Here is a 21,609-nt window from a genome sequence, read left to right as displayed (position 1 = left end):
GTCCTGCCTCTCTAGGAGCTCAGACTCTGTCCATTTTAACCCTTGGGGGGGGATGAGTGGCAGGAGCTGATCTTTCCCTCCCTCCCTCCTTCGTTTCCCGCTCCCGTCCTTTCTCTGCAGTCGTTTCAGCTGCTGAGTTTGCAACCCAGAATCAGTGAGATAGATACAGGGCTCCAGGGGGCAAAGGGGAAAACTGTGCAGACCCCAACTGAACATAATACAGTATTATTAATCCTGTTGCTGTTATGGGCTATCAAGTCTGACTTGTGAGATACCTATAAATGATTGGTCTCCAAAATCCTGTCCTGTCCTTAACTTTCCCCCTCAACTCTAGGGAATCAGTCCATCTCGTATCTGGCCTTCCTCTTTTCCTGCTGCCTTTCCAAGCATTATCGTATTTTCCAGGTAACTGTGCCTTCTCAGGATGTACCCAAAGCAGGGCAGCCTCAATTTCAATTTTTTGCTGTTTTCCAGCACCACATTTCAAATAAATCAATTTTTGTCTTCTCAGCTCTTTTTACTGTCCAGCTTTCACAGCCATACTTGATGATTGGAAACACAAGAGAGGAGATGATTTTGGTCTTCAGTGACACACCCTTGATGGTCTTTTATTATTCTTTCAGTGCTGCCCTTCCAAGTCTCAGTTGTTTTCTGATTTCTTGGCTGCAGTCTCCATTTGCATTGATGACTGAACCAAGGTATAGAAAATCTTTAACAATGTCAATTTCTGCATCGTGAATGCTAAAGTTGTGCAGAGCTTTTATAGTCAAGTCTTTTTTTTTACTTCTTAACGTTCAGCTCCATTCGTGCTCTGGCATTTCTTTCTTTCATTTTCCCCCGACAGTTGTTTCAAATGATTGCTGCTTTCTGCCAGCAAGATGGGGTCATCCGCCTATCTTAAATTATTGATGTTTCTTTCACCAATTTTCACTGCTACTTCATCTAAATCTAGTCTGGCTTTCTGTACATGTTCTGTATACAGATTGAATAGATATGAGGATAAATTGCATCCTTGTCTGACAGCTTTCCTATAAGAAACCATTCTGTCCTAATGGTAGCTTCTGGTCTATAATACAAGTTATGCATCAGTATCTCATGATCCTCTACAAAATCAAAGGATTCGCTGTAATCTATAAAGCATACTTTGACCAAACTCCAGGAGGCAGTGAAAGACAGGAAGGCCTGGCATACTCTGGTCGATGGGGTCACAAAGAGTCGAACACAACTTAACAACTAAACAACAACAACAATAAAGCATAGACTGATCTCCTGAGATTCTTTGGTCTTCTCCAGTAGCCAATGGATATTTGCAATGGGATCTCAAGTGCTTCTTTCTTTTTAGAATCCAACTTGAACATCAGGCATTTCTCACTCCTTATAAGGTGAAAGCTTTTGTTGCAAACATCCTTGAGCATCATTTGGCTTCCATGGGAAACTGAAGCGATGATGCTATAATTAATGCAGTATCTGGCATCTCCTTTCTTGGGGACTGGAATTTATATTGAGTGTTTCCAGTCAGTGGGCCATTGTTTTCCATATTCGTTGACATTTTCTTGTTAGGATTTTAATAGATTCAGTCTCTGTGGCTTGAAACAGTTCTATCTGTATCCCATCTATTCCTGGTGATTTATTTCTTCCTAGTGGTTTCAAAGCAGCTCTCACTTCACTTTCTAGAACTGCAGGTTTTCCTCTATTGTTATGCTCTATTTTTTTGCACTGGTTGTTGTAACAGTTCTCTTTCTCTATATATAACAGTTGCTGAAAAACTTTATTCAGGGTTTTGACCCTACTTTTATCTCCTTTTACTTTGGCTTCTCGTTCATCCTTTACACTTTTACCTGTTTCTCCCATCATACACCTAGGTTTTCTTTTCTTTTTACTACAGAAATTGTCTTTTTGGTGTCTTCCCTGATAATATCTCTGGTTGCAACTCCACAGATCTTCTGGTTCAATCAGTCAAGTTTAGTAATGCAAACCTGTTCTCTATGTGGACTTTAAATTCATCATGAATATTGTTTAGATTCATCAGTTTTCCTGTAATGCTTGATATTAACAGTTCATGATCAGTACTACATGACTTTAATGTTGACAGTGAAGAAATTAAAATTGTTATACATTATGTATCAATCACTGATGGTTCAATCATCAATTAAAATTAAAACTTCACTCAAAAAAGTCAGATGTTTGAGGCTTGGAAGGAGAGCAATGAAGGAACTAGAAAATATTATCAAGGGTTAAAAATATGTCTCTGCAGACCAAAGCCAACACTACTGTATTCCCAGTTACTACCCTGTTTCCCTCAAAATAAGCCCTAGTATGATTTTTCAGGATGCTCCTAATATAAGCCCTACCCCAAAAATAAGCCCTAGTTGAGTGAAACCCCGCCCTCCACCATTGTGCAGCAAACAGAAAAAGATAACAGGACTGTATTTGAATAAATGTAGATTGTTGTACATGAAAAAAATAAAACATCCCCTGAAAATAATCCCTAATGCGCTTTTTGGAGCAAAAATTAATATAAGACCCTTTCTTATTTTCGGGGAAACACAGTATGTATGGATGTGAAAAGAGAACAGAAAGAAAGCTGCTTTCATTTGAATGTGGGTGCTGGAAGAAATGGGAAAGCCACAACATTTGATTATCCTGATGTTCAGATAACACTATGAACAAAATATTTGTTAGCATATGGTGAAACAGCAGTTTCGTATCAGGAGAAGTGTGAGACTAAGCTGTTTTTATCTCACCTGTTCAATCTCTAAATGCAGAACACATCATAAATAATAAACTAGAGACAGATGAAGTATTCAAAATTGAGGAGGAAACATCAATAAATATCACTAAATTAAGATATACACACATGATACCGTATTGCTGCCAGAGAACAATATGACTTTAAATTACAAGTGAGGACGGTTGAAGAAGAATGCAGGAAAGGAGAATTACAGTTGAACAGTTGAAGTGGTAGGTGATAAGAAAATATGAAAGCTAGTGTAGTGTATAGAGTTTCAGAGTAGGATTCAGGAAACCAAGCTTAAAATCCTCACTCTGCCATGGAAACTCACAGTGGGGTTGCAATGTAAATCACACTGGAATTGCAATAGTAAACCATTAACGCCTTACATAACTTAAAAACCCTATTAAGGGTTATAAAAGACTTGACAAAGTAGGAAAACAACAAAGTAGGAAAAGAGGGAGAACTAATGTGAGATGGATTGACTTCATAAAATAACCTGTGATGTTCACTTGCAAAACCTGAGCAGGGCTGTTAATGATGCACCCTTGGGTGGTGACCAATTCTTTACAGTCACCATACGATGGAAATGTTTGGATTACAGTATACATAACAATGTATACTGGGTTAGCTGACTCTTGACATGCACAGGAGGAGAATTTGGATAAATGGATCCAAAATAAAACCCAGCTAGCTAGATCAGAGCTGAGAGAATAAACCTTTCTGAAACTCAGCTAGGCGGCAAAAATCTCCAATCCTTAAATTGTTCCACATGGCAGGATAGACCAAGAGCATGCGCCCACGGGGTCCATTCCCCTCCCCTTCCTCCGGACTTTTTGGTACAGCCATGTTGCAAAGGGGTTCCACACATCAAAAGTACCTTCGCGCGTGTCAGTAGAACTGAATAGTCAGCCACATCCCACATTTTCTGGTGTGTGAAGGGGTGGCCACAGATGAGTGACATGGACAGTAACACCTCCCGTGGGAATGCCGTTACTCCGGGACAATCCTCTACAAGGGAGTGCCTGTTGTGTCTTCTCCAAAAATATTATTCTATGTTTTTGAAAAACATAAACATATTTCAAGTTTAGCACTGTATCAGAGCAGTGCTGCACTGCTAAGGGTGTTTTTAGTTTACTTTCATAATTCTGAAAGTCAATTGGGGGGGGGCGGTTGCCATTAATGTCCCAGTAGGATGCAGACAAAATTGACAAAGTTTTCCTTATTTTTATTGATGAAGACAGTCCGTTTTGCTTGGATAATAAACTGTGAAGTAAATACTGAGCTATGTCAGTTCAGAAATTTAAAAAGGGAGTGGCTTTGGGACAGTTTTAGGGCAAGAGTAGAGCAGATACCTAAAATTAAAATAAAGGCAGGTTTGGAAACAACAAAGTGATATTACAGTATTGAGCGCAAGTGGGCAGGTATTGCTGATTAAGATACCTCCAGGAAAAGAAGAATCAAGATAACTTGGTCCCAGTCATGACTGACAAAGCACGCCTGGCCCCAACCCAGTTCTTCTATTTGTGGTCCAGCTTGAAAGACCTCTAAAAAGTCTCAATTAGCAGACTACCTGTCCCCCACTGAAATTAAGCTTCTGTGGCAGCAGAAGCACTGGGTTAAAAAGATATATGTTTTCTAATTGCAGGGAAAAAATCCTTAAGTTTGGGTTTGGAAACATGGTTGCAGATTTTTTTTTTCTGATCATACATTTAACTGTGAAATTTCAGTTATTAAAATAGTCTTCGTGCTGTGTCAATGTGCCCAAACTCTACAAACTGACCCAGATTTCCAAAGGAAGGTAAAACTCATGGAAACTAGGTGTACAGATTAGGTGACATCCTATGAAGAAGAAAAGAAACCTACTCTATGGAGACATAATCCCTTTATGAAGACCAGCTAAAATTCCAGGGAAGTGTGCAAGCTTCTCAGTTCTCCAGAATTCTTCTTCTTTAGCCTGTTGGTAGCGAGTACCAACAAGTCCCTTTTTATACACCTGATCACAGTGCCAGACACATGTGGTCTTATTCTAGTGTCTGAGGAACAGGATTTGCTCCATGAAAACTCATATTAAAGTGACTCGTGAAGGTGTGACATTCTTTGTCCATCATTTTTATAATTTTGCGTTTGTATTTGATACGCTTTTTTCCTGGACGAGAGAAAGAGATTATTTGAATCCTCTATCATGTCTTAAACTACTCTGAAGCCACAATACTTTCTAGAGAACATATATTGCTCCTTCCCGTAATTCATACTCTCCGTTTGTTTGCTTGTCTGTATCTGCCTCTTTAGACAAGCCATCTTCGCTGTCCTTCCTCCCCACCCAAAACACACTTGCCTCTTTTTTGCAGGCTGATGATTTCATTCTGACCTTTTTGCTGGGATAGAAACGCCCCCTTTTCTAAATGACGGGGAAAGTGAAAGTCAGGAATTAACTTCCTGGGGAGACGCGAGATGGCCGCTGCTGTGGGCAGATCCCTGCAGGACCTCAGCGAGGAAGCCACTTGCTCCATCTGCCTGGATTATTTCAAGGATCCAGTGATCACAGAATGTGGGCACAATTTCTGCCGAGCCTGCCTGACTCACTGCTGGGAGGGGTCGGAGGGGGAAGAGGCGTCCTGCCCCCAATGCAGAGAAAAAGTCCGAAGGAACCTGATCCCCAATCGGCAGCTGGCCAACTTTGTGGAGATCGCCAAGGGGCTTCGCTTTCAAGGGGAAACGATCACTGAGGGAAAGGGGGGAGCCTGTGGGAAGCACCAGGAGCCCCTGAAGCTCTTCTGCAAGGATGATGAAGCCCCCATCTGCGTGGTGTGTGACAAGTCGAAGGAGCACCGAGAGCACCAGGTGGTTCCTCTGGAGGAAGTTGTCCAGGAGTACAAGGTAGCAAGAGCGCCTGCAGGAATGAATGAATTGGGGTGGGAGCCCCGGGGATCCTCCCGGATTCCTGACCTGATAGTAGTTTTTTTAATCTGTAAATAGTTAAAAGAAATGTTCAGTTGATTCTGAGTTCTAAGACATTCATAGAACCAAGCAAGGCATGATTTCAACTTCATAGTTTTCCTTATGAACTTGGGGGGGGGGGTAGAAAGAGAGAGAGAGAGACCTTCCTTTGAAACACAAAAGAGTAGCTTCAAAACGCCCTTGATCCATTTCAGTTTGGGTTCAGAGCACGTCATGGCACGGACATGGCGTTGGTCGCCCTACAGGATGACCTTCTGAGGGAGTCTGATAGGGGCAGAACTTTCCAGTTGATCCTCCTCGACCTTTCAGTGGCCTTTGATACCATCGACCACAGTATCCTCTTGGGGAGGCTCTCTGGGTTGGGGATTGGTGGTCAGGCCTTCCTGGAGGACCGTCCCCAAAGAGTTCAGCTTGTGGAGATGTTGCCCACTCCGTGGACTCTCAGTTGTGGAGTCCTGCAGGTGTCAATTATCTCCCCAGTGCTATTTAACATATATATGAGACCGCTGGAGAAGCTCATCAGGAGTCTTGGAGCTTCGTGTCACCAATCTGTGGATCACACCCAGTTCTTTCTCTCCTTCCATCCCTCTGCAGTGGATGTTGTCTTGTCCCTTGTGCGCTGCCTGGACACCGTACTGCAGTGGATGAAGGATAACAGACTTAGGCTGAACCTGGACAAGATGGAAATCCTGCGGGTGGGTGCTCCCAGTGCTGGCGGTCTGGGGACTTCCCTCTCTTTTTTGGGGGGGGGGTCACTTTTCCATGAAGGATGAGGTGTGCAGCTTGGGTGTACTCTTGGACCTCATGTTGTCAATGGAACCCCAGATAGTGTCTGTGGTCCCTACCACCTAAGACGGATTGCCCAGGATCTGTCCTTCCAGTGAGCACTCAGGGTTGATTTCCTTCAAAATGGATAGGTTTGTTCTCCTTGCAGTCCAGGGGACTCTCAAGAGTCTCCTCCAGCACCACAATTCAAAAGCACTAATTCTTTGGTAGTCAGCCTTCTTTATGGTCCAGCTCTCACTTCCATGCATCACCAGTGGAAAAATCAGAGCTTTGACTATGCGGCCCTTTGTCGGCAAGGTGATGTCTCTGCTTTTTAAGATGCTGTCTATGTTTGTCATCGCTTTCCTCCCAAGAAGCAGGCGTCTTTTAATTTCGTGGCTGCTGTCACCATCTGCAGTGATCGTGCAGCCCCAAAAAGTAAAATGTGTCACTGCCTCCATATCTTCCCCTTCTATTTCCCGGGAGGTGATGGGACCAGTGGCCATGATCTTAGTTTTTTTGATGTTGAGCTTCAGACCGGTTTTTAGGCTCTCCTCTTTCACCCTCATTACAAGGTTCTTCAATTCCTCCTCACTTTCTGCCATCAGACTGGTATTATCTGTCTATCTGAGGTTGTTGATATTTCTTCTGGCAATCTTAGTTCCGGTTTGGGATTCATCCAGTCCTGCCTTTTGCATGATGTGTTCTAAATATAAATTAAATAAGCAGGGAGACAATATACAGCCTTGTGTGAAATGAGTGCAATTGTACGGTAGTTGGAGCATTCTTTGGCACTGTCCTTCTTTGGGACTGGGATGTAGACTGATTGGTGGTTGGTGCATAAACTTGGATTATTGTGATGTTGAAAGGTCTCCCTTGGATTCATATTGAAACCATTCTATCATTTTTGAGACTGTATCCCAGTACAGCTTTTCCCACTCTTTTGTTGACTATGAAGGCTACTCCATTCCTTCTACGGGCTTCTTGCCCACAATAGTAGATATGATAATCATCTGAATTGAATTCGCCCATTCCTGTCCATTTTAGTTCACTGATGCCCAGGATGTCAATGTTGATTCTTGCCATCTCCTGTTTGACCACATCCAGCTTCCCAAGGCTCATAGATCTTACATTCCAGGTTCCTATGCAGTATTTTTCATTTCAGCATCGGACTTTCCTTTCACTTCCAGGTGCATCTGCAGCTGAGTGTCCTTTCGCCTTTGGCTCAACCACTTCATTAGCTCTAGGGCTACTTGTACTTGTCCGCTGCTCTTCCTCAGTAGTATATTGGATGCCTTTTGAGCTGAGGTGCTCATCGTCCAGCGTCATGTCCTTTAGCCTTTCTGTCCATGGGGTTTTCTTGGCAAAGATACTGGAGTGGCTTGCCAGTTCCTGCTCCAGGTGGATCGCATTTAATCAGAACTCTCCACTATGTCCTGTCCATCTTGGGTGTCCCTGCACGGCATAGCCCATAGCTTCTCTGAATTACTCAAGCCCCTTCGCCACGACAAGGCAGCAATCCATGAAGGGGCTCACATACACTTTACTTTTCTTTATTTTATTAGGTCTTCTCTTGTAGTTGTTTTCCCACCTTTTAAGCAATTTTATTTTATCTTAATTTTATGGTTGTTATTGGACATTTGTTGTTATGTTGTTGTCTCTTGTTTGTACACTTCCCAGAGTGGCCTGGCAGCCAGATGGACAGTATAAAAATCGAATAAAATAAAATAAAACAAAACAATTTATTAATTAATTAATATTTTTAAAGGACATGGGTAAGTCCATCAACCAGGATGGAGACAACCTCACCACAAACAAGGGACTATAGTGCCACATTTACAGAAGAATCCCATATCTAAGGGGCAGTGGGCTATCTAAGGCGAAAGTGAGCCCTTATACACACCATGCACAAAGAGCAAGCATGTTCTTTCATTCTTCTTTACCTCTGAACTAAAAATGTATTTTCCCCCTATTTAGGATATGATCTGTCATCACCTGGTGCTTCTCAAAGAGAAGAGAATAAAAATTCTAGCATACAAAGCAGAAACAGAAGGAAAAAGCCAACACTTACTTGTAAGTATCAAGACTATGAAAAAAGGAAGCAGCTCTTAAGCTAATACAGTGGTGCCTTACTTAGCGACGTTAATCCGTTCCAGGAAAAACGTCGCTAAGTGATTTCATCGCTAAGCGATTTTAAAAAGCCCATAGAAATGCATCAAAATGTGTTTAATGTGATCCTATGGGCTTAAAAACTGACCTTATGCGAAGATCCTCCATAGGGGCGGCCATTTTCGGTGCCTCTAAAGTGAGGCAAAACAGTGGTCGCCATTTTGTTTTTACGACGGCCATTTTGGAACCACCGATCAGCTGGCCGAAAACGGGGGCTTTGCGATGATCGCTTCCGCGCGATCATCACAAAGCGAATTTTCCCCATAGGGGCCATCGCAAAGCGATCGCTTTTGCGATCACAAAAAAAGAATCGCAAAGCGATTTCGCCATAAAACGGAGCGATCGCTATGCGAGGCACCACTGTGGGAATGTAATATAGAATACAGAATCCAGAACCATGAAGCAGACCCGCTTCACAAAACATTTATTATTTGGAATAGCTTCATATTATCAATTAAAAACAGTTAATGAAAGAAGATTAGATAACTGAATCCTTCCATATTAGGGGGTAGGCAAATTCCAGAGCTGCTGCAACTCCAAATATCTGCCTCTGGACCTTGGAGGACTTTCCCCTCCCCATTCCTCCATCCCAACTCTGAAGTATATTTCTCAGTTTTTTCAAGGCTTTCTTTTATCCTCACAGTAAAACATATTTCCAGAGTGTTTGAGACAAAATTCTAGGTCTTCAAAACATGGCAGAATTATTGGCACACACACACAGAAAGACAAACACACACTGGAGCCTTCTGAGACAAACAAATTATATTTCCAGTGGTAGGATGTGAGAAGGGCTTGGAGTAAAGGAGCACTAAAGGCCATGTTTTGAGCCCCCTGAGGGCCCACGTCCCACCTAGAGATTTCACTTTGCCAACTCTGCAGTTTCAGAGTTGAAACAGACCAGATGGGTCACTAAATCCAACTCCACCAAAGCAAGAAATACCTAGTCGGTGGCCACCTGATTTCTTTATAAAGGCTTCTGGGAAAAGAGAGTCTATCTACAGTAGTGCCTCGACTTACGAATGCCCCTACTTACGAACATTTTGACTTACAAACGGCTCCATTCGCAAAATTTTGCTTTGACTTGCGAACAGAGCTTCGACTTATGAACGGGGAAAAAAGCGCAGGGAAAGTGGGAAAGTTGAATTTTCAGTTGCGAAGAGTCTGCTTCTCTGTGCCTCGTTCGCCCCAGCAGTTAGAGAGTGTGGAGAGAGACCTAGGACTGCCTGGGACTGTAATTTTAAAATGTAAAATTTGGTTTAAAAGGTGCTTGGTTTGGTTTAAAAGGTTCTTGGGTTAAAAGGTGCTTGGTTTGATTTAAAACCTGCTTGGCTTAAAAGGTGCTTAATTTGACTTAAAAGGTGCTTGGTTTGATTTAAAATCTGCTTGGTTTAAAAGGTGCTTGGTTTGAGGTGCTTGGGTCAAAAGGTGTTTTGTTCAAAAGGTGTTCATTCCCTCCCTCCCTCCTTTCCTGCCCTTTTTTAACCTAAGTCATTTTAGGTTAAAAAAATATATCCCCCTAGCGGTAGAGGACAGATTAACTGGATTTGCAATAGTTCCTATGGGAACTAATGCTTCGACTTACAAACGGCACCTCTACATACGAACAAAAAACAGCCGGAATGGATTAATTGGTTTTCAGAGCATTCCTATGGGAAATGCCGATTCGACTTACGAACATTTTGAGTTACGAACACCATTCCAGTATGGATTAAGTTGGTAAATTGAGGCATCACTGTACTTCCAAGGTATTTGTGAAAATGTCCAGATTCCTTTAAATCAATTTAGACAATTCAGGTGGGCAGCTTTACATCTCCTTGGGGATTTTATTTTTGCGGGGGGGGGGGAGCACTATAAATCCCACTTGTCTTGGCCAGTATAATCAATACTGAGAGGTTAAGGGAGCAGCTGGAGAAGAACATCTGGAGGATCATAGGTCCAAACCCTGTTGTTACTTTTGGAGTCTGAGCGGGTGAATCCACTATTGACAGACCTTGCTATAAGCCTTACTCCCCCCCCCTCCTTTCTGACCCTCCTACTGCAGAAAGAGACAAAGGCAGAGATGGAAAAGATGAAGGAACAATTCAGAGAAATGAGCTCCTTTTTGAATGAACAAGAGAAGCTTCTTCTGGCCCATCTGGAAGGAGTGGAGAAGGAGATTGTGAGGAAGAGGGACGAGCACCTGGCCATTCTCTCAGAAGAGCTCTCCTCTCTTGGAGGTCTCATCCAGGCGATGGACCAGAAGTGCCAACAGCCCCCAGGTGAACTCCTGCAGGTATGAACAACAGAAGGAATCCAGGCTGCTCTCCAGGGAAAAGCTGGTTCTGAAATACTTTTTGTGGCCCCACCTACAGAAGGAATCAAGGGATCCAGTTTGGCGTAAAAAAGGGAGCATGTGTTTCCCTGGATTTGGACTGAATAATGCTGGAAACTTATTTTCATTTCTCTACCAGATCTTTGATTCCAGAGTGAGCACTATTTATGGTCCCACTCCTATGTCTTCTAGAAAGAGCTGTTTGGCTCCTCTTGGAAAAAAGGCATCGGGATAGCTAGTCTTATCCAGAAGTGCTTCTCTATTACGCAGATTCAGAGCTGAAACACTTCTGACTGATCTCTCTCTTCTCTCTCTCTCTCTCTCTCTCTCTCTCTCTCTCGCACACACACACACGCAATTTTAAAGGGATATGCTTTTATGATGATATTTCTTAGGAAAGAAGCCTTGTGTAACTTCCACCATAGCTTTCATCCCGGAATTATTTCTTTCTTTCTTTCTTTCTTTCTTTCTTTCTTTCTTTCTTTCTTTCTTTCTTTCTTTCTTTATTTATTTATTTATTTATTTATTTATTTATTTATTTATTTATTTATTTATTTATTTATTTATTTCTCACCCATCTAGTCACTGGCTACTCATTGACTACTACTCAGTCACTATACCTCCCCACTCTCTTCACTTGTAACCTTTCCGAGTGAGTCAAAGTCTTCTTTAACCCTTCTTGTAGGAAATTTTATCTCTCCATCTGAAAGGAATAGGCTTACAGTGGAGTAAGGAGGGCCAAGGTGCCTCCCCGCAGACTGATGTGGGAAAGGCACTGAGCCCTCTCTTTTTTCTTGCTTTTTCCCTCTAGGATGTCCGAAGCATCTTGCAAACGTAAGTAGATTCACTTATTTCAATTACTAAATAATACTGAGAGGGTCCTTTGTGTATAGATAATGTAGGTCTCCAGCATCACAAAAGTATAAACAGGGGTATAACAATGAGCATCCCAGTTATCCCACCCTGGGAAAAGCTCCTCTCTGGCCTCTTCTAATTTGTTCAACTATAACTTTTTGAAACACTTAAGAGTGGAATGTAATGAGGTTGCTTGTAAATATCTCCAAACATGTATGTTTTAAATGTGTTTATCTGTTATTGGGAGGACCTTATAAGGATCACTAATTCTAAGGGTTGCCAGAAGTCAGATGTGGTTTGATAAAAGCTAACAATCACATTTTATGACTTCTTTGGGAATGTTATAAAACAACACGATTAATAAAATCTTCCCAGAAAGCCTGGAACAGGTTTAAGCATCATGCAGCCTGCAGATTACCTGGCAAAGTGTTATGCTGATTTCAGAGGCCCAGCTTTTTCTGTACAATGTGAAAACCTTTGGGAGCAGGCATTTGAGTTATCTTGTGTTAATGGCCATGTTTCCTTTCCTCTCCTCTCTATATTAAAATTACGTCCTTTCCAGGATCAAAGTAGGGAGGTGCGAGGAAACATTTGCTATAGACAGCAACACGAGCCCTCTTTCTCTTCTAATTTCTGGCAGCCTCTAGAAAAAGAAACTGTTTGAGGTGTTTCCATCGCAGAACAAAAGGCACACAAAGGCAGCAGAGATGAAGGAATGGACAGAGATGAAGGAATGGACAGAGAAGCATAAACCATCATGATGTCATATGTTGGGTCACCATATGAGAGTTGAAATCTGTTCCTACAGCAGGGTCTATGATAGATTGTCAATATCATCAGGAGGGAATGATTCTCAGTAATTAAAATCTTCCACCTTCTGCCTTGCTGCTTTTCCAACTCCCAAACCTGTTTCACACTGTTAGGTTATGGGAGCAGCAGGCTGAAAGGAGGAAGTCTTTAATTATCAAAAGTCTCTCCCTGCCAGTAATGTATCTGGCAACAGTTATTTAAGGCAATTAAAGACTCATCCTGTCCTGCAGCTCCCCCAAGTTCGATGCGGTGAACAAGATAACTTGGTAGTTGGATGACCTGCGTAACAGTAGGACTGAGTTTTTAATTACTAAAAATCAGCCTCTCCTGATGATATCTTCAGCCTTCCACAAGCATAGCTACACAAACAGGATTAGAGCTAGGACGTACTTTTTAAAACAGATTTTATACTATCTTTCCCATATTTATTGCTTTTATCCCAGAACTGGTAATGAAGATATTATTTGTTTCTGTAGATTTGACTTTGGTGGGGAATAAAGATCTTTTATGACGAGCGCCCCCTGAAATAATTCCTAGCCAGCACTCCTGCCAAAACACCAAGCTGGTTCTCAGCTCAGAAAGTTGTGAGGCTTCTACTGTTTTGGCCCTTCAAATCCTGACTTTGATCACGAGCCACAATAAAAGACTCAGTCTTTTTTAATCTAAAGGCACTTGGGGTACAGATTTTTCTCTCGGCTTCGACCACAGATTGCACCATCACAACCCCTCAAAACCAGATAAGCCATTTCAAAAATATAAACAAGAAGTGCCTAGACTGTGATGTCTGATCATTGCTTTTCTTCATTGCATGAGCGACTGGCTGGGTGAGTAGGAGTCTTTTACTTGCTTGCCCACCTAGTAAAAATTACAGATATAAACAACTACAGTCGTGCTCCGCTGGATGATTACCCCGCTCTATGACAAATCTGCTTTACGTTGACGTGTTTGTGATCACTTTTGCGATCGCAAAACAATGTTTTAAATGTTTTTTTTTTCGCTGTGTGATGATCGGTTCCCTGCTTCGGGAACCAATTTTCGCTTTATGATGATCAGCCAACAGCTAGTCGTTGGGTTTCAAAATGGCCACCAGCTGAAGAAAATGGCCCCCCCTTGTTTTCTAGGACAGATTCCTCACTTTACAGGCACCAAAATGGCCACCATATGTAGGATCTTCGCTGGACGAGCAGGTATTCAGCCCATTGGAACACACTGAACGGTTTTCAATGCATTTCAATGTTTTTTTTTTATTTTATTTGACAACGTTTTTGCTCTGCAGCAATTTCACTGGAACGAATTAACATCGCCAAGCCACCACTGTATTGAGGAAGAGTTTTAATGACTTTTTTTTTTAAACTTGAAAGGCCTCGAGGGTGTGGTCTTGAGGACCGCAAAAATGCCCTCAGGCTTCTCTCTGCTGTTTTGATCATCCACTCTGCTCTTTTGTTTTCCTTTACCAGGGAATTGTGGGCTAGATTTTGTGAGTGATGAGGTAACCTTGTTTGTGTTCATCAGCAGTGAGGAGAAGACGAAGACTTTTCAGAATCCTCTGGCTTTCCCTCCTGAATTGAAGTTGAAAGTCTGGGATGTCTGTGATCAAAATATTTTTCTAGCTGAGATGATGCAGCAGTTCAGAGGTAAGGTAGAAAACTATCAAAGACTGATGCTGATTCTTGAAGGAACTATCATAAATTGCAAGTGAAGCAACAAAATCTCCCATTTTTCCCTTTGTTTTGTCCCCAGAATAGAGCAGAATAAGGCTATTCTCAGACATTGTGCTGTGGAGTAGGAGGAGTATACGGATCCCCATGAAAAAGACAACCAACACCATGTGGGTGGTTGTATTCCCTCCAGCATGTACAAGTGTGCGTCCTTTTCACCAGCTGCTCATTTAGCGAGTTTGAGAAGCTCCTTCAGAAGGTTTTAGTGTCTTCTTCATAATTTGATATCTTCCACATACTGTATTTTTCCACGTATAAGATGCAACCATGTATAAGATGCCCCCATTTTTCTAACCCAAAATTAAGAAATCTAAGTGGGGCTTAACAAGTGTAGGGGGAACAGGATCAAAGCACTGCAGGATCAGTTTGATCCCTGCTTTCTCCTTTCATGCTAAGCCCTGTGGTGCTTAGCAAAAGGAGGGGGAAAGGGATCAAAGCAATCCTGCGATCGTTTTGATCCCTTTCCCCATTATACTTGATTTGTTCCTCTTTTTATGCACAAAGATGTTCTTACGTTAGCATTTTATGATATTAAAACAGAGTGAAAAGGACTTGGGAAAGTGATCTGTGAAACTATCATGAGGAGAAACCTCTTTTAGTTACTGTGGGTGTATTCGGTACTTAAGAATATATCAATCAAGCTCAGGGAACACAACATCAAATTAATACACATGTGCATTTGACATCTGAAAAATTTAATCAAAGTGGTGATGGCACTAGGTTTTACAAAACTTAGTTCCCATTGACAGACTTTGTAAACTCAAATTGGGCAATTCTCACCCTGCATCATGACACCTGTTGCTATACATGGAAATACTTGTTTTCGATACTATAAACCTTTATTGGCATTAAACAGTGTGGACAGGGAAATAAACAGGGGGGAAAACTCAGGGCAAATAGACACAATCAACATTGATGATGAAGTACAAAATGAATGAGAAGTAATACATATTACCCGGAAAGTGGGGTAAAGGAAAGTTCAGCATTATAAGGCAACAGTAAATAGAAGGGGAAAATATGGAGGCAGTGATAGATTTCACTTTCTTGGGCTCCATGATCACTGCAGATGGTGACAGCAGCCACGAAATTAAAAGATGCCTGTTTCTTGGGAGGAAAGCGATGACAAACCTCGACAGCATCTTAAAAAGCAGAGACATCACCTTGCCAACAAAAGTCCGAATAGTCAAAGCTATGTTTTTTCCTGTAGTGATGTACGGAAGTGAGAGCTGGACCATAAATAAAGCTGACCACGAAGAATTGATGCTTTTGAATTGTGGTGCTGGAGGAGGCTCTTGACAGTCCCCTGGACTGCAAGGAGAACAAACTTATCCATGCTAAAGGAAATCAACCCTGAGTGCTCACTGGAAGGACAGATCCTGAAGCTGAGGCTCCAATACTTTGGCCATCTCATGAGAAGAGAAGACTCCCTGGAAAAGACCCTGATGTTAGGAAAGTGTGAAGGCAAGAGGAGAAAGGGATGACAGAGGATGAGATGGTTGGACAGTGTCATCAAAGCGACCAACATGAACTTGACCCAACTCCGGGAGGCAGCGGAAGACAGGATGGCCTGGTGTGCTCTGGTCCATGGGGTCACGAAGAGTCGGACACGGCTAAACGACTAAACAACAACAAAGTTTCAAAATTTCAGTTAAGTAGTTTGCCACAGCCACAGTGAGGGGAGCACAGCGGTCACTGAAGAAAATAGGGAGAAGATCAAGGAAAGGATCCAAAAAGGGAATCAGCTAATGATCTAAAAATGATCCGATAGGAGTGGTTTGCTGGGCATCTAGAATACGGTCTAAGGTGTCAGGCAGCAAATGACAGAAAAGGCAAAGTCTTTTGTCTTTAGGGATTTTGGAAAAGCAGCCAAAATGCAGGGCCGATGGAAAGATGTTAAACCGGGCTAGCATAAAAGCTTTTATGCTGGAAATACTTGTTTATTTGATCATACATGAACTGAACTGCTTCTATGCCCTCCTTTGGTCTCATTGTATGGATATATTTATGGATTTGTTACTATAATAACTACATGTTATGGATATATTTTTCACAATAAATAACTTTTTCCTTTCACAGATGCTTTATTAACTGGACCTGTATTGCACAAAGGTATGTTTCTGATGGCAACACAACATATACACCAAACAACATGAAATAACTAAAATAACAAAAAAATTAAAAGTAATTTAATCTAAAGGCAAGGTGGCATAACTGAAAAACGCTGAGTCAACCATAGTGTTACGATGTGATAAATTCCTGTCTCAAAAGCCAAGTTTTCAGTGATCTTTTGAAAATTCCCAGTGAAGGGGTCAGGCGAATTTCAGGCAGGAGCTTATTCCACAGCTGAGGAGCAACTGCTGAGAAGGCCCTGCTTTTGGTCTTCTCTTTCCGGGCCTCTCTCAGGGTCAATGTTCTCAGCCACCTGGCCTGTGAAGATGGTGCAGGATAGACAAAGCTCCACAAGCCAAACATTTGGGTGGACCTTTCTTACAGGAAGGTAAACATCTCCATTGTGAATGGAACAATCGTCCCAAGTGGGAGGATAGATAAGAACCTTGTAAGTGTGAAGAGACCGCCTTAACTTCCTTGTCTGGTCAGGCCCTTCGTTGGGTTAACCTTAAACACGCGCACACATACACTCAAACATAAACATTTGGAGAGGATATTGGCAAAAGGTGAGGGGAGGACAATAAATTTTGGCACTGTGGCCTTCTCAGCCACACTAGACACTGTTCCAAGACCTCTATTCAGAGCATGTTACCATGGTCTCTCAAGACTGAAGGACGCCTACACGGTACAGAGATTTATTTACTGTATTATTAACAATTATTAATTGGACTCATCTGCACTGAATCCAATGTGGTGTAGTGGATAGAGTGATGGACTAGGACTCTGTAGACCAGGGTTCAAATCCCCAATTAGCCATGGAAACTCGCTGGGGGATTAGAACTGGTGAGACCACTCCTTAAATATCTCACTCACTCTGAAAGCCCTGTTATGTTTACTCTAAGTTGGTTCTGACTTGATGGCCCAGAACAATGTAACAAATGTCCACTGAGTCTTCATGCTGCTCCTTTTAAGTTTTCTCGAGATACGAGTTGTTCCTTCCTTCTGCTTTTTTTTTTTAATACTAACAGCCCCAGGTATAGCTTTAAAATGGTTTCCTTGGCTGTGGTTCTCTTTTTAATCTAGACATTTTCCTTTTTTAAAAAGAAAGGAAAAGAAAAAGGCTAATGGGAAATTTATAAGTAAATTTTGTAATAGTAATAAACTATATATTTAGGGATTTGGAAATCAAATTCCAGAGGGTTTCCCAGAGTTGTAAACGCCTGACACGCCAGGCCTTGTCTTCTGCTGCTGCTGAAGTGAACCATGTAACAAGAGTGCGGAAGTGATAGTGTCGGTGTAGAGAACCACAGGGCCTTAATGAGGGTCACCTGAGCAGTGGCATCCCTCCCTCCCTCCCAGAAAGAGAATTCCCTTTTCACGCTATCTGAGAGGGATGTGGGTTGACATGCACCCATCATCCACTCTCATGCTTTCACACACAATCCCTCAGCAGGGCCAGAATGTCTTGGCAGGTTGAAGTGTCCTGACCCGGACGCTTTTGTGTTGTTTCTTCTGATACTAGCTTTGTGGAAACCGATGGTCAGTTGTGGAAACTCCCTGACGGGCAGGTGGAGAGAAGAGAGGAGCATTACTGGGGCAGGATGGCACGTCCCGTATTAGAGGATTCCTGTGGAAAGGGACCCCAGATGTTGTGGTTCACACCCAATGTTCTCTCGAAGGTGTGCACGTGCGTGCTCGCCCAAAGCTCTATTGGAACGGCACACGGGCATCTGGTTCGTTTACTTCTCATTTCAAATGAAGCCCCCCACAAAGCCCTGTGCACCTGGAGCAAGGCTGCCAAATCAGCGGGAAAGAAAATGAGAGGGAACATTGGTCACACCATTCAGTTGATACTCAGGAAAAGTGACTCAAGTACAGTACAGGCCTCAAAGAGAAACGGATATAACACCGCAGTGTTTTTACTTACTGCTCACCCTTGAGTTCATTCACATATTAAAGAGCGAGAGCCCGTTCTAGACCATAATACTTCCTTCTCAGACACTTTGAGGAGGAGGCCTGGACTCAGCCACAGACAATACACACTCACACAAATGTAGACAACTGCTCACTGCTAATAGGTGACACAAGACAGTGAGGAAATGGAGAACAGACACTAACAAGCTAACAAACCCAGATGCCAGCCTTGTCCAGGAATTGACACTGGTTGGACCTAAGGTAAAGGTTCCCCTTGACATTTTAGTCAGTCGTGTTCGACTCTAGGGGACGGTGCTCATCCCCGTTTCCAAGCCGTAGAGCCAGCATTTTGTCCGAAGACAGTTTCCATTGTCACGTGGCCAGTGTGACTTAGACCCAGAACGCTGTTTACCTTCCCACTGAGGTGGTACCTATTTATCTACTCGTATTAACATGCTTTTGAACTGCTAGGTTGGCGAGGAGGTGGGACAAAGCGACGGGAGCTCACTCCATCGTGTAGATTCGATCTTACGACTGCTGGTCTTCTGACCCTGCAGCACACAAAGGCTTCTGCGGTTTAGCCCGCAGCGCCACCACGTCCCACGGACCTAAGCTAAAGTCAATTTGTCACCCTCTATGGGGCCCCAGGTTTTTTTTTCCCCCTGTTTATTTTTGTTATATGGAATATTTTTCTTATATGTGTTGAAAAAGCTTAAAATAACCCCTTGTAAAAAGAACCCTGCTGTGGTGTGCTAATGACAACATTCACACACCTGTATTTCTCTCACCTCCTTGTCCCCACCTTCTCTTCTGCTCCTTGTCTCTTTTTTTTTTGTCCCCAAATAGCAAATGTCACCCTGGATCCAAAGACAGCAAGCCCCCGCCTCGCCCTGTCTGAGGATTGCAAAAGTGTGAGACACGAATTCAGATGGCAAGATGTGGAAGACCATCCTGAGAGATTCAACTTTTCTCCTTTTGTGCTGGGACAGGAGGGATTTACTGCAGGCAGACATTACTGGGAAGTCACGGTGGAAAGTGGGGGAAATTGGGCTGTGGGGGTGGCCAGGAAGTCTGTATGGAGGAAAGGCCATGTTGGTCTGAATACTAAGGAAGGAATCTGGGCTGCAGGGAAATGGAAAAGTTGCAACGATGTGGGCTCCAGTGATCCTCCCCAATCTTTTGTCTCCCTGAGTGGGAAGCCGAGGAGGATCCGGGTGTCCCTGAAATGTGATGTGGGACAGGTGTCCTTTTATGATGCTGATACACAATCCCATCTCTACACTATATCTGGAGCCTCTTTCACTGGGGAGACCTTTCTCCCCTTTTTTGGTGTTTGGGGAAAAACCTTCCTCACCTTAAGGGACTCAAGCCGACCTCGGAGGAAATCTAAACTGGTCAAGAATCCTGCCCTAAAGAGGCTTATGGACGCCCTCCCCTCTCAGAAAACAATATGAACTAAGATGGGGGGGGTATCTGCTTTCCTCCCTCCCTTTCCCAGATTCCTTTCCTCCTTTTTTCAATTAGTTCTTTAAGAGACAGCAGCCCTTTTTACTGCATGTCAAAAATCTCCCCTCTGTATTTTTTGAAAAGATATCACATCCGCAACTCATTTTTTTTATTCCTTTCACACCACCCCGACTGACTTTGCTGTTAAGATTCACTGTCCCCTCCTCCCCCCCAAAAAATATAAGAATACACACTCTTTTCCCAATAGAGCCCTGACCTCAATCAAGCATGAATAAATTGTTGTTACTTGCTGGATAATGTGCTATTTTAGGAAAAATCACTAAGCTCAAGAAAGCTAACTTGTGTATTTCCCTCAAACAAATAAACATGCTGTGCATTTTGCCATTTGTGTGGGTTGATGTGGGTCAGGCTGGGCTTGAATTGATCCCCCCAAAATATGGAGAAGCTTACCCTTGAAATAAGGAAGTTTGCTCAACTTGTGTATAATTAGCATTTCTGCATATGCAGGTGTTCATTTTTACAATCTGCCTTCTTTGCATAATATATTTCCGTGAACGCTTTCTTCATAGAACAGAGCAGAAAATATCTTACCTAATCTCAGCTCTTATTCAGTACCAGCATTTAATTTTAGGATGACTTCTACAATTTTGAGTTGAACAAGCATCTTGTACTGTGGAGATCATCCACATCACTCATGCCATTCATATTCAGGAGCTGATTTGCATTAACCTATGAAAGGCCTGGAGAGGCGGAGTCAGCAGCTACATGAGGCTTGGCGGGAGAAGGAGGAGTCAGATAGAGCTGGTTAGTTGGGGTGGGGGGAACAGATACTGAGAGATAGAGCTGGTTAGGAAAATAGGTAGAGAAGGTGGTAATGATATAGCAAGAGAAAAGTACAGTGGTACCCCTCATTACGACGACCCCATATGACGACGAAATTGCTTGACGATGACTTTTTTGCAATCGCTATTGCGATCGAAAAACCATGGTTCCTATGGGTTTTTTTGCTTTACCTTGATTAGGCCCTTGCTTCACGAACCATTTGTTTGCAAATCAATGTTTTTTCTGGCTCCGCAAAATGGCTTCCCTCCCTTCGCAAAATGGCTGTTTTCCGGACAGAAGCTGCGGAAGACACCGATTTTAAACAGCTGATCGGCGGTTCTCTATGGGCGATCTTCGCTGGACAATGAGGTATTTCCCCATTGGAACGCACTAACCGGTTTTCAATGCATTCCAATGGTGTGTTTTTGGTTTTTTTTGCATGACGATTTCGTTGTACAGCGATTTTGACAGAAGGGATTATCATTGTCATGCGGGACACCACTGTATATACTGAGAGGATTGTTGATGATTCACTTATGTATAATGTGTATCTGAGAAACTTCTGTGATTATTCAATCTGCTTCACTTCAATAAATAAGTTCCGTTTCTGTTCACAAGTCAAGCGTTCGGACAAACGTCATTTATACTGTGGACTGAGGTAATCCACTGGTAGCAGTGTGAAGAAAATGTGACATGACCCTTTGTGAGGGAAAGACCAGCAGGGGCCACAAGGGCAAACGTCACATGTACACGTCCACTGTACCACTCAAAATAAGCAACTGGGTAACGGCTGACAGGATGGCACAGATTGCTTCCACCATGTTCCCTCTTTTCACAGAAGAACATGGGTCATCATCAGCAAATTCTCCAGAGGCACTCTTCATAAACTCTCCTTGTTTTTACGGACATTTTCCATAGCTGCTACCAGTTCTTTATGGTACTGGCTCTCTTGCAATTGTATCCCCTTTCTCTAATAA

The 21,609-nt window shown here is 42.7% G+C and overlaps 1 protein-coding gene across 2 annotated transcripts; it reads left to right on the top strand.

Annotated features, from left to right (window-relative positions):
- Positions 1-180: 180 nt before the first annotated feature.
- LOC110089775 (zinc finger protein RFP) lies at positions 181-21,249 on the top strand. Of its 2 annotated transcripts, none has more exons than XM_078388382.1 (7): positions 181-5,611; positions 8,435-8,530; positions 10,668-10,898; positions 11,749-11,771; positions 14,118-14,236; positions 16,397-16,429; positions 19,190-21,249. In XM_078388382.1, the coding sequence occupies exons 1-7, from the start codon at positions 5,186-5,188 to the stop codon at positions 19,795-19,797; spliced, it is 1,536 nt and encodes a 511-aa protein (XP_078244508.1). In that variant the 5' UTR covers positions 181-5,185; the 3' UTR covers positions 19,798-21,249. The 2 variants fall into 2 exon arrangements, with proteins under 2 accessions (XP_078244508.1, XP_072844691.2); XM_072988590.2 differs by having other exon boundaries at positions 14,115-14,236.
- The last annotated feature ends 360 nt before the right edge of the window (positions 21,250-21,609 follow it).

The sequence above is a fragment of the Pogona vitticeps genome, chromosome 2, assembly GCF_051106095.1.
Source record: "Pogona vitticeps strain Pit_001003342236 chromosome 2, PviZW2.1, whole genome shotgun sequence".
NCBI lineage: Eukaryota > Metazoa > Chordata > Lepidosauria > Squamata > Agamidae > Pogona > Pogona vitticeps.
The sequence above is the reverse complement of the archived record's forward strand: the minus strand, read 5'-3'. Positions and strand labels throughout refer to the sequence as shown.

Coding starts and splice junctions, on each gene's coding strand:
- LOC110089775 (XM_072988590.2), top strand. CDS start 5,186: ATGGCCGCTGCTGTGGGCAGATCCCTGCAGGACCTCAGCGAGGAAGCC. Junction 5,612..8,434: donor AAGTTGTCCAGGAGTACAAG/GTAGCAAGAGCG, acceptor CCCCCTATTTAG/GATATGATCTGTCATCACCT. Junction 11,772..14,114: donor GTCCGAAGCATCTTGCAAAC/GTAAGTAGATTC, acceptor TGTGTTCATCAG/CAGTGAGGAGAAGACGAAGA.